General features: G+C 43.9%; 1 protein-coding gene across 2 annotated transcripts; it reads right to left on the bottom strand.

Moving 5' to 3' along the window:
* Nucleotides 1–9,589: 9,589 nt before the first annotated feature.
* On the bottom strand, nucleotides 9,590–18,240 carry LOC309700884 (uncharacterized protein). Of its 2 annotated transcripts, XM_082524784.1 has the most exons (4): nucleotides 14,509–18,240; nucleotides 13,268–13,456; nucleotides 10,710–10,826; nucleotides 10,421–10,440 (listed from the first exon to the last, which is right to left on the bottom strand). In XM_082524784.1, the coding sequence occupies exons 1-3, from the start codon at nucleotides 14,788–14,790 to the stop codon at nucleotides 10,752–10,754; spliced, it is 546 nt and encodes a 181-aa protein (XP_082380910.1). In that variant the 5' UTR covers nucleotides 14,791–18,240; the 3' UTR covers nucleotides 10,421–10,440; nucleotides 10,710–10,751. The 2 variants fall into 2 exon arrangements, with proteins under 2 accessions (XP_082380909.1, XP_082380910.1); XM_082524783.1 differs by having other exon boundaries at nucleotides 9,590–10,826.
* Nucleotides 18,241–18,944: the final 704 nt, after the last annotated feature.

Here is an 18,944-nt window from a genome sequence, read left to right on the forward strand (position 1 = left end):
ATAGGGTGTACTGCAGGAGTGTGGGTCTTGCGTCCATTGTCAATATACAGGGTGGTCCATTTATATGGATACACCGTAATAAAATGGGACTGGTTGGTGATATTAAAGTCCTGTTTGTGGCACATTTGTATATGTGAGGGGGCAAACTCCTCAAGATGGGGGGTGACCATGGTGGCCATTTAGAAGTCGGCCATCTTGGATACAACTTTTGTTTTTTCAATAGGAAGAGGGCCATGTGACACATCAAACTTATTGGTAATGTCACAAGAAAAACAATGGTGTGCTTGGTTTCAACGTAACTTTATTCTTTCATGAGTTATTTACAAGTTTCTCTTTGTTCACAGCCATTGACATGTCGAAGAGATTAACACATGAGGAGCAGATCGAAATTGTGTTTATATCTAGTGAACGCAGTAACTGAGTCATTGCAGCAGATTTCAATGGAAGACACCCTACGAGACCACCCATCTCCCATGCTACAGTTAGCAAACTGCTTGCTAAGTTTCGTGAAACTGGTTCAGTGTTGGATTTGTGTTACGACCCGGCTCAAAAGCCGCAACATAAAAAAAGGAGACGAATACCAGAGTGTAGGTGAAACGAGGTTTTACCTTAAAATGGACTATCAGGTTGGCTAAAATGGCTAGTGCCACCAAGGCAAAGACTAGTGAGCTCCCTGGGAAGCTTGCCTCAGGTATGCTTTTATCCACACCTGACTAGGTGTGGCCAATTAGCACCAACTGAAGACATTGAGATGATTAGGGGCTGCAGAGGGACGTAACACCTCCTCCCTCGAAGGGTTCCTCTAGGACCCTTAAATTTATTAAAAGCCCCTCTGAAGCCTTCAATTTGCCAAAATGTGGACGCAAGAAAACTGTCACTAATGAAGAAACATCAGTGGCTGTCCTAGCTTCATTCAGCAAGAGCCCACAGCGTAGCACTTGGCGCATGTCACTGGAGGTGGCATTAGTCGAACATCCCTTCGGCTGATATTTGCTACTCACAAATGGCACCCTTACAAACTCCAGCATCTCAACGAGGATAACCCAGGCCGGCACACAGAATTTGCAGAATGGGCAAAACAAAAATTGGAACAGGACCCTCAGTTCACGCAGAAGATTTTGTTCAGCGATGAGGCAAACTTTTATGTTTAACAAACAAACAAAACCACTGCTATTGGTGATAGGTTTGTAGCATAAACCTATTCGCTGGAACGTTCAAGACAATTTACTACACAGCAAAAGCAAGACACAAGTAGGCAAAGTTCTTTGTGTTACTCATGCATGAGGGAGGCCTGCCTGGAGCCAAGTGTCGTTCCACCCACTTGACTCTCAGCCAGGTTCCCCATAGCACTCCTTTTATTGTGGTTACATGAATGTGTATAGGTTCATTAACATATGACGTTTCATATAGGTATACATGTGGACAAAGAATACCTTGTCTGTGTGTGTCGTGTAAGTATGTGTGTGTTTGTGTGTGTGTGTGTGTGGGGGGGGGGGGGGGGGGGGGGGGGGTCAAGATGTGACCCCGTGAAGACTCCCCAAAGCTGGTGCCAGGAGTCTAGCGGTCCATCTAAACAAAAGGCTCTTGTACTTAACCAGATACAGAGTAGGTGTCCTTCTATACCATAAATCAGAAAGAGCAGATATAACCTCTCTCATGACCTTAAGTTGCGTGTGCATGCCAAAGTGCTCTGGGAGGCACACAGAGTCTCCACAGACTACTAAGGATCAAACCTCTACCAACATGACATTGATTATAAAACTCTAAGCGTATATGAGTAGATATTTCTAAGCATAAATGACAATCAACAATACAAATCTAACAATTGGTCTGACACTAACCCACCTTGGATGGATCCCTCCAAGACTGTTGGAACAACAAAAGTGATGGTTTGGTGTGGTATATGGGTACAACGATAGTGGGTCCATTCTTCATCAGTGGTAACCTCAAGGCCACTGGATATTTGAAATTGCTACATAATGATGTTTTTCCCTCTTTATGCACTGAAGCTGGCAAGTTCCCTGAGTTTTTCCAGCAAGCTGGTGCACCACCACATTATGGGTGCCAGGTCTGAGCATTCCTAGATGAACAGTTTCCTGGAAAGTGGATTGGTCATCGTGGGCCAGTTGAATGGCCCCCAAGGTCTCCCGATCTCACCCCCTTAGACTTTTATCTTTGGGGTCATCTGAAGGCAATTGTCTATGGTGTGAAGATACGAGATGTGCAGCACCTGAAACTACGGATACTGGATGCCTGTGCTGGCATTTCTCCTGCGGTGTTGCTATCAGTGTGTGAAGAGTGAGAGAAGAGGGTTGCATTGACAATCCAACACAATGGGCAGCACATTGAACCCAATTTATAAGTGGTCAGAAACTTGTAAATAACTTATGAAAGAATAAAGTTACATTGAAACCAAGCACACCATTGTTCTTTTTGTGACATTCCCAATAAATTTGATGTGTCACATGGCCCTCTTCCTATTGAAAAAACAAAAGTTGTATCCAAGATGGCCGACTTCTAAATGGCCACCATGGTCACCACCCATCTTGAGGAGTTTGCCCCCCACATATACTAATGTGCCACAAACAGGACTTTAATATCACCAACCATTCCCATGTTATTACGGTGTATCCATATAAATGGACCACCCTGTATAACCAAAGAGAGAGCTGTTTCCACATCCTTCACACAAAGTCAAGCATGTTTTCAGTGGATGCTGGACTCCTCCATGCTTGTCGCTCATCTCCTGTTTGTGATTTAAATAAGGAGAGGTCAGTGTTAGAACAGAAAAGCAGCCTAACATCCAAGAAAAGCAGGCAGATGAGTGATTACAGATCTTTATTGAAATTATGCATAAGCTTCATATTCATGGACAGGATTTGATAGCATAGCTGACATATGGAGAGAATCCATTTTGGAAACCTCAGGATAGCATCCCTGCTTCTTACAGATCATGTGATTCTATTGGTTTTTAATCAGAGCAAGACCTCCAGCATGCACTGGAGCCCTTTGCCTAGTACCAGCTCTGATCAGAGTCAGCATCTCCAAGTCTGAGACTATGGGAGTTCTGGAAAATGGTGGAATGCTTCCTCGGGTTGGAGGAGAGGGCTCCCCCAAGCGAGGGAGTTCCTCACAAGGGAGTTCGAGTATGTTTGGTTCTTATTCACATATGGTAGAAAGATTGAGTATGTGATGGATTGGAGTATTGGTGTGGCTTCAGCAGCAATACAGTGGTGAAGAGAGATTCTTCAATTTACCAGTTCACCTTTATTCCAGCCTGAACTTATGGTTGTGAGATCTGGATATGTCCAAAATGCAAGCAATCAAGATCATGAGTGTTTAGATCATTGCAGAATGGTGTTTGGTGTAGTCTCACTGAATAAGCAAGACCTTCCCTAAAAAAAACACATAGCTTGGATTTAAGGATGGGACTGGACAAGAATTTAGCAATTGGGATTCCATTATTGATACCACTTATCAGTTCATCTCGATTCTCTTATTAGGGGTTCTATTGCAGTGTCTTTAAGAGTCACCACCATCGCTAACCAGCACATAAAAGAAATCACATTCATACAAATTAATTCAATGCTGTGTGGTCAACTGTTTATAATGTATTACAAAATTAGACTTTTCTTAAAAGTAAAGCAGTATGTTACTTAATTATTCCCAAAGAGAAAGTAATTCTTTGCACTACTCGTAACATTACTTCAGTGTTTCTCCTTAAAATTACCTGAAATGTCTTTGTCTCATAATTGCCAATAAACCATATAAATCTGCAGACTATTTTCTTATACACCAACACAAAGCGACTGCTGTTTGAACGGTCATGTCGCATTAAATCCGTCTTTTACATCACTAACACAAGACAGACGCCAATTATCAGTGCCAGAGACGCGCCCGAGAAGACATAGTGAACGCTTCCTGGCCATCCAGCGTAGATGTCAGTGAAACTGTTGGGAAGACAACGTTGGAGATTTTATACTGTATAATCTGCAGATTCTGACAGAAATCTGCAACTATCCTTTGAAGCACCGCTCCTCTCTTAAACAGCAATAAGGATCATTATTAGGTTATATACATTATTATGTAAATAACAAAATAACTTAAAGCAAAAAATTGGGAAACGTAAAGTCCGAAGTCTTTATATTAAGGGCCATCAGTCAAACAATATTGTTTGCTCTGGGTCTAAACAGAGTGCGTTGTGTGTGACGTCTTCTTTTGCGTATGTGGGCCGCTTTGAGGGTTCACACTAGAGCGCGTTTGCTGTCGCATTTTATTTGTAGCGTGAACAAGCAGACAAAAAAATCGTATTTGATCAAAAAATCGGAATTGAGCATTAAGACCTGCAGTGTGAACGTAGCCTTAGTGTTAGCATGCTGTCTGTGCAGATGCTTGATACAAAGTTGTAGCATCACAATGCAGATGTTTCTGTCTTGGATGCAGTATACACTTTACTATCACACTTTTATCCTTTTATAGAATAAAAATAAAGGTATTGTCCATATCCACCCTGCAGACTGTGCAAATATTTTCCTCCTCCAGCGCACAGACTAAAATCAGCTGATTGTAGAGCAACTGCAAATAGAACTGATAAGTGGGAATGATAGGCAAGCAGGCTAACAATTCTAAGGAACTGAACTACTGGGAACTTGTTTCTTGTAGAGAACTGGTTCCAATCCCTACTTGGTTGGCAGCATGTTTTGCCCCTAAACCCATAACTGTGGTTCACCATTAATACAGGGGGTGCAGAATTATTAGGCAAGTTGTATTTTTGAGGAATAATTTTATTATTGAACAACAACCATGTTCTCAATGAACCCAAAAAACTCATTAATATCAAAGCTGAATGTTTTTGGAAGTAGTTTTTAGTTTGTTTTTAGTTTTAGCTATTTTAGGGGGATATCTGTGTGTGCAGGTGACTATTACTGTGCATAATTATTAGGCAACTTAACAAAAAACCAATATATTCCCATTTCAATTATTTATTTTTACCAGTGAAACCAATATAACATCTCCACATTCACAAATATACATTTCTGACATTCAAAAACAAAACAAAAACAAATCAGCGACCAATATAGCCACCTTTCTTTGCAAGGACACTCAAAAGCCTGCCATCCATGGATTCTGTCAGTGTTTTGATCTGTTCACCATCAAGATTGCGTGCAGCAGCAACCACAGCCTCCCAGACACTGTTCAGAGAGGTGTACTGTTTTCCCTCCTTGTAAATCTCACATTTGATGATGGACCACAGGTTCTCAATGGGGTTCAGATCAGGTGAACAAGGTGGCCATGTCATTAGTTTTTCTTCTTTTATACCCTTTCTTGCCAGTCACGCTGTGGAATACTTGGACGCGTGTGATGGAGCATTGTCCTGCATGAAAATCATGTTTTTCTTGAAGGATGCAGACTTTTTCCTGTACCACTGCTTGAAGGTGTCTTCCAGAAACTGGCAGTAGGACTGGGAGTTGAGCTTGACTCCATCCGCAACCCGAAAAGGCCCCACAAGCTCATCTTTGATGATACCAGCCCAAACCAGTACTCCACCTCCACCTTGCTGGCGTCTGAGTCGGACTGGAGCTCTCTGCCCTTTACCAATCCAGCCACGGGCCCATCCATCTGGCCCATCAAGACTCACTCTCATTTCATCAGTCCATAAAACCTTAGAAAAATCAGTCTTGAGATATTTCTTGGCCCAGTCTTGACATTTCAGCTTGTGTGTCTTGTTCAGTGGTGGTCGTCTTTCAGCCTTTCTTACGTTGGCCATGTCTCTGAGTATTGCACACCTTGTGCTTTTGGGCACACGCTTCTTGTGACCCTGTTGACTATTTTGAATGAAACGCTTGATTGTTCGATGATCACGCTTCAGAAGCTTTGCAATTTTGAGACTGCTGCATCCCTCTGCAAGATATCTCACTATTTTTGACTTTTCTGAGCCTGTCAAGTCCTTCTTTTGACCCATTTTGCCAAAGGAAAGGACGTTGCCTAATAATTATGCACACCTGATATAGGGTGTTGATGTCATTAGACCACACCCCTTCTCATTACAGAGATGCACATCACCTAATATGCTTAATTGGTAGTAGGCTTTCGAGCCTATACAGCTTGGAGTAAGACAACATGCATGAAGAGGATGATGTGGACAAAATACTCATTTGCCTAATAATTCTGCACTCCCTGTAGTACTTTTACAATATTCAAGTTACCAGTGCTATGTATACTAATACCCTATACCACCACCAATGCTGGGTTTAAACAGTGTGTTAACCAGAAACTAGATAACTAGATTCTTTAGCCCAGAAGATACAGTGACCATCATTTCCAAACAGAATCTCAGATTCTGATTGGTCAAACCATAATACCATAATACAGTTTTTTAGCTACTCTTGTCTTTTTGGGAATGTGTTGTTGGCATCAAACTCAAAATAACCTTTTTTTTTTTTTTTTCCAAAAACCAAACATTCAACATATTGCTTTTGTATTATTTTCAATTAAAATGGGCTTTTAATGATTTGCACAGTATTCTGACGTGCTTGTGCTGGACTGCGCACTGAAGAAGCGTCATTTCTTTGCAGGGTTTCATCAAAATGACATCAAAGGAATTCCTTTTGGTAGTGCTCTGAAATTAATGAGTGCTCTGATGGGAGAGGCATGTTGAGTGACACATTATATTAATATGTAATTATATTTGGAGCTGAGGATATTTTTGTCATCTTACTCTTCCTATGATTGTAGACAACAGTACTCCTTTTAGTTTTGTTGTTGTTTTGTGGGTGCTTGTGTGGAAATTGCAAGTGGTTCATTGGTTTTTGTTAATCAACCCTGTAAAGCCTTAGGGCAAGCTGAGTTTAGTATTTTGTTAGCCAAGACTCAACTAAGTGTATTTCTTTCTATCCTTTTTCAAGATTGGTCTCTAGAAGGTACAAACAACAAACGTAAACAACATATAGTAAGTACCGAGTCAAGTGTATAACAGCAGTTCTTTAGAAGTTACCGTCCCAGTCACAAAGCCATTGTACCTATGAAGGTACAATAAGTTTTATCATTATTTGTTCATTATATATCAGTTTGTGGTTACTTACTGCAACTCTATTTAAATTTGAAAGTAATTTTTATCATTCGTTATCATTTTTTAATCTCTTTGAGGGTGTTTTATAGCCAGTGGCTTTAAGGATCCTTTGTCCTGTCGTCTTGTTCAGTAGATCAGAGGTAAATCATGCTCTTGGTGAGCTTGGATGTGAATGTGTGACTTGCCATTGGAGGAGTCGTTTGTCTCTGACAGGGTGAACAACATAGCAGAACTGTTGACTTTGGCTGCTGCACGGTTTCATGTTTGAAGGGAATATTTCCTCTCTTGTCTCTGAGCCAATCTGACTAATGTCTCTGACCTTTTCACACAACACGCACACGTCTTTATTTTCAACTTTAGTGCCAACAAACCACTCATAAACACGTGCGTGACTGAACTTTTGAATAACCATAGAATATTTAAAAACTGTTAAAACTTCAGGTATTTGAATCTTTTGTTTATCCTGTTCAAAAAAGAAAAAAACTCACACAAACCTGTCTGCAGCTGCAGGAATTTCTCCTGACTGTTCAATAACGCACAGCTGGAGTAATAATAGAAATGGCGCAAGTCCTTTAACAAGGTAATGATCTGTCTGTCTGCCTGTTTGCTTTTAGCTTGATGTTCCCAAAATATTACTTCAAGAAATTTTATAATAATTAGGCAAACTGTCAAATGTGTGTGTGTGTGGTTGTAGTTCGACCAGCTCTACTGCAGTTTTGGCAACCATTTCCATTATCTTGTTCTGAGCTTGAACTGAGCTGTTTTTCCATTTGCTTTGCTTAACTGAGGCTTGTACGAAGGTCAACAATCAAATCTGTTACATACCAAGACTTCAGAGACCATATGGACTTCTGTTTCCAAGCTGACTCTGTTTCAATTTGTTTGCATGTGAGTTTTGATCAAATAAACAGTTACTAAGCTTGTGACAGTTATGTTTTTAATGACTGTAAATACAATGCAAATGTTATTTAGTGAGAAATACTTCACTGATATGTCTGCTTATTAAATCTGATATTATTAACCATTTCTGGGCCCAAATTCAACTTTATTTCCTAAAACCAAAAAAGCACTAAGATAATACTAAGAAAAAAACCTCTCCAAATTCTTTCAGTGAACACGTGCGTTTAAAGTCAAACATCTGTAAATAAGAGATTTTGCAGGGGTTAGACAAATTGGAAGTTGAGGCTCCCAAATGGGTAGAAACTACTTGCTAACTAGGTTAGCTTTATGGGTCACAGAAGCATGGTTGTATTTCAAAACCCAAGTCATCTAGTGAAACCCAGGAGTCGTTGGAAGCAAAACCTCAAGAATTATTTAACCCTTTAAAGCCGGTCAGAGCAGCACGCTCCGTTTTGCGTAAATATTTTTAAATCCCTGTAGAACCGGAACCGCGTAAGCTAGCGCAATAATTTTTTTTGCATATGAAACCGGAGGAGTTGTACTTACATTTTATGCCATCAGCTTGTCCTAGGTCACGGTTTCCTTCCACATATAATTTTGCAAAAACTATATAAAAAGTGCTTGCAGGAACAAAAACATAATATTCCAGAAACACGCTTTGCCGATCCGATCAGCTGTTCATAACACTTCCTACATTGAAACAGACATCAGCATGATCGCATGTCCGCCATTACCTGCCCGAAACCGGAAGTGACGTCATTTTCGCGGAAAATGTAGTTTTTTACTTGTAGGCCTTAAAAGTGTATACTGGTGTTTTTATAAGTCATGTTTGACTTTATGCTTTCCTGAATAGTTTCTGGGATGCTTAGAACTCGAATTGCACTGCTGGAAATAGTTTATTTTGATGCACATGCTGTTTTCTTTGCAAATTTGCATCATAAGGTTGTTTTTCGTTTTTCCTGCAGTATATAAAAATTGATGTATCTCAAAAATAAAACTATAAAGACACTCAAAATAAATTTCCTGTTGTAAACTATTTTTTGCAACTTTTTTGTATTTAAAGTTTTGAGGGATAAACCTCTTAAATTTGTCCAAGTAGAAATATATGTAAAAAAAAAAACAAACAAACAAAAAAAAAAGATTTTTTGTAGTTTATTGCACTTTTTTGCAATTTATGTAGTTACTATGGACTTAATGTATACATAAAATATGGGCTATAACAGTTGTATTGATGTATAGCAACTTGAAATGCTCCCAAAAATGGCTCTAGAGCATGTAAAAATATAAAGCTCTGGCGGCCTTGGTTCTATGGTAGGTCTTAAAGGGTTAAAGAGTAGTTGTAAAATAGCTAACTGACCGTCTGCAGAGAAGTATTTCATTTGCAGAATTTCAGTCAGGTTTCAGAACTCATCATAGAACAGAGCATTAGTGAAAGTTAAAAATGATTAGAGTATGCCATAGAAATTAAAAGCTTTGCCCTGTAATGGTTTGATTCATATACAGTATACCTAAGAAACTCCAGTTTCTTCATGTAAATGGAGATTCCTCTTCACATACAACGTTTATTTATGGAGTTCTACAGGGTTCTGTCCTAGGACCAATTTTGCATTATATTATACATCATGGCTACTCAACTAAAAATTTAGTTGGGCCAGATTTTCAAACCGAGGAATTTATCTGGGCCAGATCATGATCAATTTCAAACTCACACAACTGTATTGAAAAACAAGTATTTTTTTTATTCTTTTCCCCCCTGTAAATCTGGTGACCTCTCACAAATGCACATCAAAAGGTCCATTTAAAAAAAGGGAGCTATAACCAAACCTTTTTTTTGTTTTTGCACATTTCAAATAATAACAAAAAACATTTTGATAATTCCCTTTCAAATTAAAATAAATATTTTGCTGGCCACTCACTTTTTCTGCCATGGATGGAGTATACAAGTATACAGACACACTTCATTTCCAGACCATTTCCTCAAAAAAGCTGAAATCTTCTAAAACATTATTTCGCCAGCTGTGTGTCCCCCTAACGGTAATAAGCCGAGCAATTTGCCATCCAAAAAACGGACATATATGCACAAATGTGCATTATCAGTTCTGTCTGTGAACCCATCTTCTGCTATAGACATTACATCAGTTTTCTTCAGATCATCTAACAGCATTTCAAACTCGTCTAAAGCCAGAACTTCAACTCTACGAATATTTGAAACTGTCTGACAGGGGTACGTTATTAATAGGAGATGTCACTCTTACTTAAATTTTTTCGTCACTTATCACTGCATCCACCATGACCAGCATGCAGTATTTCACTGTTTCACAATCTGTGTGTGAAATGCACTACACACAGGGACACACACGCACAGGTCTTTGTCTCCAGATGCCACATTTATTCATAGCGTCCTTTGTTATGACCGGCCACAGTCTGACAGCTGTCGGTCTCAGCTGATCTCCCGCTCCTCTCCCGTCTCACTATAAAAGGGAAGGAAACCATCATCAGTCCAAAACGCCATCAGCTGTTCTCACCTGCGTCTCCAGCACCGCACCACTCCTCCCTGCAGCCGCGCCCGGGACCACACCTCCGCCACACACCCCCACCACCCGACTGAGGCCGGGAAGCCGTCCGGCCGAACCGGGCGTTGGCATCCTTCATGCGGTGGAGCCACTGCAGCGGGGCGTGGTCCGAGCAGAGGGTGAATGAGCGCCCCGGGAGGTAATAGCAGAGGGAGTCGACCGCCCACCAGATAGCCAAGCACTCCTTCTCCACAATGCTGTATCGTCTTTCACGCTCTGCCAGCTTCCGGCTGATGTAAAGAACGGGACAAAACGGCCCCCAGCCCTCTGTTCGAGGCGTCAGTCTGCAGAACAAAAGGGAGGGAAAAGTTAGGAGTGTGAAGCAGCGGCTTCCCACAGAGAGACTTTTTCACCTGCACAAACGCCGCCTGGCACGGCCCCGTCCACTGAACCAGATCTGGAGCACCCTTTCGGGTGAGATCGGTCAAGGGGCTGGTCAGCTGCGCAAACCCCGGCACGAATTGGCAGTAGTAACCTGCCAGCCCCAGAAACCGTCTCACCTCCTTTTTAGTCTTGGGGCGCGAGCAAGATGCGATAGCTGCCGTCTTCTCCACCTGTGGACGCACCTGCCCGCCCCCCAAGTGGTACCCCAGATACTGCACCTCCCTCCGTCCAACCGCACACTTCTTCGGGTTGGCCGTGAGCCACGCCCTCCTCAGGGACTCCAGAACCACGGCCACCCGCTGCACATGCTCCGCCCAGGTGTCGCTGTGGATGATCACGTCATCCAGATAGGCAGCAGCATACGCAGCGTGCGGATGCAGCACCCGGTCCATGAGGCGCTGAAAGGTGGCAGGGGCTCCGAACAAGCTGAACGGAAGCGTAACGAATTGGTACAAACCGTACGGAGTGGAGAAGGCCGTTTTCTCCTTGGACTCGGCAGACAAGGGAATCTGCCAGTAGCCCTTGGTTAAATCCAGTGTCGTGATAAAATGGGCCGTGCCCAACCGATCCAGGAGCTCGTCAACCCGGGGCATGGGATAAGCATCAAAGCGTGACACTTCATTCACCTTGTGATAGTTGACACAGAACCGTATATACCCATCCTTCTTCACCACAAGAACGATGGGGCTACACCAGGCACTGTGCAACTCTTCTATCACTCCCATTTTCAGCATTTCAGCCAATTCCCTCTGTACGGTTTGCCGTTTATGCTCAGGAAGCCTGTAGGGCCGTGAACGCACCGTCACGCCAGGCTGCGTTTCAAAATGATGCTCAATGAGAGACGTTCGGCCGGGCAGGGGGGAGAACACATCAGCAAAACACTGTTGTAACGCGACAACGTCCGCTCTCTGGGCCTGTGTGAGATGGTCATCACAAGGGAGGGAGGCGGGGATGATGGAATTTGGTACCTCCGGCCCCAACTCATCTCTCTCCTTAACCAGGCTCACCAGAGAAGCGGTTTCAGCCTCGCTCTACCCTTTAAGGAGATTGAGGTGATAAATCTGCGTGGCCCCTCCCCTGTCCGACCGAGCGACCTCATAGTCAATGCCCCCAACTCGCCGTGTGACCACAAAGGGTCCTTGCCACTTGGCGAGCAACTTTGAGCTAGAAGAAGGGAGTAATACAAGCACTTTTTCTCCCGGTGAAAATTGCCTCAGTCTAGCCCCTCTGTCATACAGGCGTTGCTGACGCTGCTGAGCCTGGAGCAAATTCTCCCGTGACAACCTCCCCAAAGTGTGGAGTTTTGCTCTCAGGTCCAACACGTACTGAATCTCATTCTTGGCGGGGCTCGGACCTTCCTCCCAGCTTTCTTTAATCAGGTTGAGCACCCCACGCGGCTTCCTGCCGAACAGCAGTTCAAAGGGAGAAAATCCCGTGGAGGCCTGGGGCACCTCCCGCACTGCAAATAACAGAGGGTCTAGCTAGCGATCCCAATTGCGTTCATCTTCTGTAATGAACTTACGAATCATGGACTTTAAAGTCTTATTCAGCCGCTCCACCAGCCCATCCGTCTGAGGGTGGTAGACGCTGGTCCGAATAGATTTAATGCCCAGTAATTCGTACAGTTCCCGCAGTGTGCGACACATGAACGACGTGCCCTGGTCAGTCAGTATCTCTTTCGGGATTCCGACTCAGGAGATGACCTGAAACAGTGCCTGCGCCACACTCTTTGCAGAGATGTTGCGCAGCGGGACTGCTTCTGGGTCCCGCGTTGCATAATCCACCAGGACTAATACAAAGCGGTAGCCGCGTGCACTCCGATGAAACGGCCCGATGAGGTCCATACCAATGCGCTCAAACGGGACCTCTCTGAGTGGGAGCGGGCGCAAAGGCGCTTTTGATATGGCCGGCTGATTAACAAGTTGGCAGTCCGGGCAGGACGCGCACCAGCGGCGCACATCCGCTCGGATGCCCAGCCAATAAAATCGGGCCATTATTCGCTCCAGAGTTTTTTCGTATCCCAGACACTACACGCTACTAACGGTCGTGATTGCATCCCCGCATACTGCCCTAACAGGTGATGAAACCCCTGCCAATTCGTGCCCAGAATTAGGGGATGCGACAGGCGCGAGCTAACCGCAGCCGTTACTCTATGCGTTTTGCCCTTATACTTTAATAACAGCGGCACTATGGGATACCTGTGAACATCACCATGAACACACTTCACCTCCACCCATTCTGCCTCCAGCAATGCCCCGGGGCGAACCAAGCTTTGGTGCACGAGGGTCTGCGTACAGCCCGTGTCCACCAAAGCATGGCGTATACCCCCTCGAGTCCTTACCGGAATGCTGTACGTCCCTCCTGGACCGGGAGAGGGTGCTGGGGCACCGGCGATGCAGAACACCTGCCCCACTTCCATCAGAGGACAGTCTCTCCTCAGGTGTCCCGGTTGCCTGCACTTCCAGCACTCCTGCCCCGGCGTCTGTGCTGCTCTCCGTGGCTCAGGGGCGGCACCACTCATTTCTGATCCCTGGGAAGGCACAAACGAAGCAAACGGATTAGTGGGGCTCAGCGCCGGCGCCCGCTCTGCCTGTCCTGGCGCAGGTACCCGGCGCCTCGGTGCCGGCACTGGGGCTTGTTTGCTCGGTCTCTGGCCGCCGTCCCCGGGCTCCCCGCTCTAGCGGCAAGGTGGTCCTCCACCAACGTTACCGCGACCTCCAGACTCGCGGGAAGGTGGCACCGGACTCATCTCGCCGTCTCCGCAGGCAACCCTTCCACGAACTGCTCCAGCACCACCTTGTCCACCAGCAGCTTCTCTCCCTCTGATGATCCCGGCTGCAGCCACCGCACCGCTGCGTCGTGCAGCTTCCAGGCCCAAGCAAACGGCTGATCCTCCGTGGCCAGCCTCAGGGGTGAGTCCCATCCTGTCCACCACTGCCCGGCTCACGTCCTGGAAGCTGCCCCTCGAGGTCGGCGGCAGACTCAGGGCCGCCGTCTGAGCCTCCCCCGACAGCAGAGGAAGCAAACGCGGAGTCCACTCCACCTGCGGCCACTGGCAGGCCTCCGCCGTGGCACGAAAAGTCTCCATGAAAACCTGGGGGTCGTCCCCGTCACCCATCCGGGGCATCGCAACCGACAGCGGGGGGGGGGGGGCTTCGGCAGAGCAGCGGCCCCAACCAGCCGCTACAGAACCTGGGTCTGCCGGTCCGCCTGCTCCTGCAGCTTAGCCAGGTGAGCTCGCTGGGCCGCTGCCTAGTCTTGGCTCATCTTCGCCACCTCCGCCAGCATCTGCGCCAGGAACTGCAAAGGCTGGGCGGGCGGCGCAGCCTGTGGGTCAGACATCCCCACGCCGGCTGGGTTTGGGCATCACTGGTGTGAAATGCACTACACACAGGGACACACACGCACAGGTCTTTGTCTCCAGATGCCACATTTATTTATAGTGTCCTGTGTTATGACCGGCCACAGTCTAACAGCTGTCGGTCTCAGCTGATCTCCCGCTCCTCTCCCGTCTCACTATACGTCTCACTATAAAAGGGAAGGAAACCATCATCAGTCCAAAACGCCATCAGCTGTTCTCACCTGCGTCTCCAGCACCGCCCCGTTGAGCTCACCGCACCACTCCTCCCCTGCAGCCGCGCCCGGGACCACACCTCCGCCACACTGTGAAAGGCCTTTTCTTCTTCGCCAAGATCCAGCAAACAAGAAAGGAAGCTGCAGCTCTCTCTTGGGCTGTTCAGGACCCTCATCATGGTAGTACAACTCCGGTTGTGAGATTACTAAACTCGCAATTAAACTGTACTTTTGCAGCCCTCTCCTGAGATTTCTCTGGAAAGTTTGAGCAGGAAGTCTGGTGTTTGTCATTGTGGTGCCTTCATAAGTACCGCAACACACTCACTGCAAATTAAACACATAGGTTTGGCATTTGGATTTGGCGGAAAAAAGTATTTGTCAGTACAGGCAGGGTTAAACCGACGGTTTTTATTATCAATTTTACGCTTTTGGACTGAGAAAGACATGCTGTTGTCGCATCATACATTACGAAGATAGTGTAACGCAGTGGTTCCCCAACTTTTTTTGCTAGGCTCCCCTTTGTTTTACAAGAAAAATGTGTTTGTGCACACATCCTCCAACCACACACACCCATATTTTGCTCCATTGCGGTTTATTTCACACCTCAAACATTTAGTAAACAATTAAGCAAATACAAGTAAACTGCAATAAATTACAGGTAGTAATAAAATACACTACTAACTCTTTTACGCTACGTCCACACCTACACGGGTTTTTGAAAACGCAGCTGTTTCTATGCATTTGGGCCTTTCACGTAAACGGCATTTCAAATCACCGAAAACAGAGATTTTTTTTAAAACCCATTTTTTGCGTTTACGTGTGGACGAGGAATACAGAGTTTGTCACGCAACGTCAAAGGTATGTGCCTTTTTTGACGTCACGCTGTGCGCCACGTTATTGTTTACTGTTAATCTTACCATCTGCAGGTTTTACACGCTTACATACAGACACGCAGTTACTGTCCCTCCATTTAGAACGGCAGAGGCGTCACGGTGTGTAGTTGTTTTTTTCCTGTGTAATAATATTCAACATTGCTATCAATACATTTTTCAAAAAATGCCTCTCTGTGCAAAATGGGTTCAAGAACATAAACAACTGTGGGATACTGTTTGTCCGGGATTTGAACCCAGGGAACAAATTGTGGCAGGATCAGCCTGATGTTATTTGTATCCCACTGTAACTTTACTGTATAAAGAGCTAACATCTCCAAAATGTCAGGAGGAGTTAGTCAATACAGGAAGTGTTTGTGAACTAAAAATCAAGAATGTGGGATACTGTTTGTCCGTGATTTGGAGAGCTCAACGCGTGCTCCCCACGAAGGAAAAACAAATTCTGCAGGGAAGACCTACCTGGCACTTGTGCAGGTGAAACCAAATGGAAGATATGTTTCACCATATTTTCTAGTCTTTGGCTTGGAATGAAGTTGGTTTGGAAACATATTCAGCGATGCTTCATCTCCTGCTTTGCGTTTGTGTGGGCGCCCTGTGCTAGCAGTGTCCAAGCGTTTTGGTTTTTTTTCCCCCTTTTCATACCGTGCCCCCCCTGCAATGGCTCGGCGGGCCCCAAACTTTGGGAAGGTCTGGTGTAACGTGAGGGTTCACTAGATGGTTTGGAATCTCTCTGAATGATTAGGAACAGCAAGATGGAGATGGATAACGTTTTTTAGCAGCCTCCTTACTCTTATACTCAGCTCAGTGCAGGGAAAACAACTAGGTAGATATAACACATACATATTACTGCTTTGAACATGCATGTGTAAACATTCAAATGTGTAAACATGTAAATATCAAAACACGTAACCACCAAATAGCTACATAACTAGATCTATAACCCTTGTAAACACCTCTTTGTATATCAAATTAGATTTAAATTTACTTCTACACTTTACAATAGTTTAATATGTTTACATCACGGTGCATTGTGGGTTAAATATTGCTAGGCTACTAGGAGTGTTGCATTCACAGTCTACACTACGCTGTAGGAATTTTGAATTAAAAAAAAAATTAATCAATTACTTTTTTGCGTTTTCTCTGTGTTTCTGCCAGGACCACAGGCAGGGCCACTCGCAGTTGCTTCTGGGCTGCATGTGGCCCGCGGGCCGCCATTTGAATAGGCTTATTATACATGGTTCCCTTAGGCAGTGTCAAGCAAAGGCATGCAGATGATACCTCAATTTATCAGTCAATGAAGCCTTACTAGACACATCAATTACTTGAGGACTGTCCTAAAGACATAAAGACCTGGATGACCTCTAATTTCCTTCTTCTAAATTCAAATAAAACTGAAGTTATTTTATTCAGCCCTAAAAATCTTAGAAACATGGCTTCAAACCAGATACTTCTTCTAGATAGCATTACCTTTGACTCCAGCAACGCTGTGAGGAATCTTCAAGTCAATTTTGACCAGGATATGTCTTTCAATGTGGATATTAAAAAACTATGTGGGACTGCTTTCTTGCATTAGTACAATATCTGAAAAATTAGAAACATCCTATCAAGACATGGAATGTGAAGGTTATCTACCAAAATAGGTATTTTGTTTCAGTTTTTACTTTTTAATAAACAAGAAACTACTTTGGGTTTAAATTTTAAACCTTTTTACAATGTTTAGCCTCTTTTATAAAACCTGTCTGGCACAATGCCTTAAAGCCAAACTTTTCCAATGTGTAATGAATTTCTTCTCATGTTGAAAATAGCCACCATTATTCAGTGAAACCCAAATCAACATATTTAATTATCTTGTTTTGCCAGACCAACGAGTCAAAAAAATCCCCGTAAATCCCCTATTTAGCGTCAAAGAAAACAGGGTGATATTAACTGTTTAGAAGCTTGTTCTTCTAAAAAAAAAAAAAAACTTAAATGATGAAACAGAAAAGCGTAAAAAGTTGATTAACTGTTTGGTTTAGCGCCAAGGTACTTGTGAAATTTTGGAGAGAGAATATGAAATTAAAAAGACATTAAAGCACGTGGTCATTATTATTCATTAATATTTGATGTGAACATTTTTTGTTTACAGGTTTTTTGTTTATACCCCAGGAGCTATGTTGTCATGGGCTCTTTCCTCTGGTAGAGTCTCACAAGGCGAAAAACATTAACATCAAAGTTTAAAGGATCCCTCTCTGAAATGCTGCGTTTTTGCATTGGCAAGGTTTATGTTTCCCAAAAATCCCAGGAACTGTGTTGTCGTGGGCTTTTTCCTCTTGTAGGGTGTCGCAAGGCAAATTGGTCTTGGGTGAGGGGCCAGACAAACAGCAATGAAGATAAGCCCAAGGATAAGTGCCTGGGCCAGGGGTGCTACTCACTTCAACTGAGGATATATTTGGGCTGTGGAAGGAATTCTTTGGGGACCTCCTCAATGACATGGCTTCCATAAATGAAGCAGAGTCTGGGGATGAGGAAGATGACTTGCCTATCACTAGGAGTGACATCATTAAGGCAGATAGTCACCCACAGTTCCGGTTAGTCAGATGTTGCAGCTCTGTTTTGATTAATATTCCTTTGCAACATCGTGAGGAAGTTTAAGGCAGCACCAACACAAAGATTAGTCTTGGCAGATTTGAATGGTGATTCCTGTTTTGAAGAAGGAGAGCTGGATGGTGAGCTGTAGTTACAGAGGGATTACTCCTTCCTAGGAATCACTCCTCAGCCTCCCTAGGAAGGTCTATTCCAAGGTTTGAGAGTGGAGAATCTGTCCATTAGTCAAACCTTGGATTCAGGAAGAACAATCTGATTTTTTTTTTTTTTTTTTTTTTTTTGTCCTTTCACAGATCTTTGGACCAACTCTTTATCCTCTTGAGGATATTTGAGTTTGTCCAACCATGGCTTTTGTGGACTTGGAGAGGGCTGCTTTGTTGCTCTGAGTTTGAGTAAACTCTCTTCATTTCTCTCTTTGATACTTTTTACCAGCTCCCATCTGTTCAGATGGAGGCAGCTGATCTGCGGATGACTGTGTCTCTGTGTTGCAGAGTTCACAAGAGGTTTGGGAAGAAAACTGGTTTGCTTTCACATGATATCAGCATAATAAATTCTGACTTGCCACAGTCCACATGATTGCACACAGGCCTCTCCTTGCACCAAATTGCCATCCAGTGGATTTCCTATTTATATTATGTCATCGATCTTACACTTGTCCCAGTTGTCTATTTTTGACTGAAGGTTGACTGTAGATGAAATTTGAAAGAACAAATAATGTAAAAGGATTTTATTAGATTTGTTGCTGGAAGAGTTGGAAAGTTAGTTAACAATCTTCTAAACCAGCAATAGAAAACTTCATCATGAGTTAAAGACTGAAATATCCAGACAAAATATGAAATATGAGTTTTAAAATAAATCGGCCGGGTTGGATGCTCCAACCCAGTATCACAGTAAAAAGTGTAATAGACATGTTGGTCCACCGTGTCCACTTTGTGTTTTGCCTCTCCAAAAAGCGAAATGGACATGCATGCA

Source organism: Aulonocara stuartgranti (genome assembly GCF_965226115.1).
Source record: "Aulonocara stuartgranti genome assembly, chromosome: 23".
NCBI lineage: Eukaryota > Metazoa > Chordata > Actinopteri > Cichliformes > Cichlidae > Aulonocara > Aulonocara stuartgranti.

Coding starts and splice junctions, on each gene's coding strand:
- LOC309700884 (XM_082524783.1), bottom strand. CDS start 14,790: ATGACAAACACCAGACTTCCTGCTCAAACTTTCCAGAGAAATCTCAGG. Junction 13,457..14,508: donor GGGCGGTGCTGGAGACGCAG/GTGAGAACAGCT, acceptor GTGCCTTCCCAG/GGATCAGAAATGAGTGGTGC. Junction 10,827..13,267: donor GAGGGACGTACAGCATTCCG/GTAAGGACTCGA, acceptor TTTGTTCTGCAG/ACTGACGCCTCGAACAGAGG.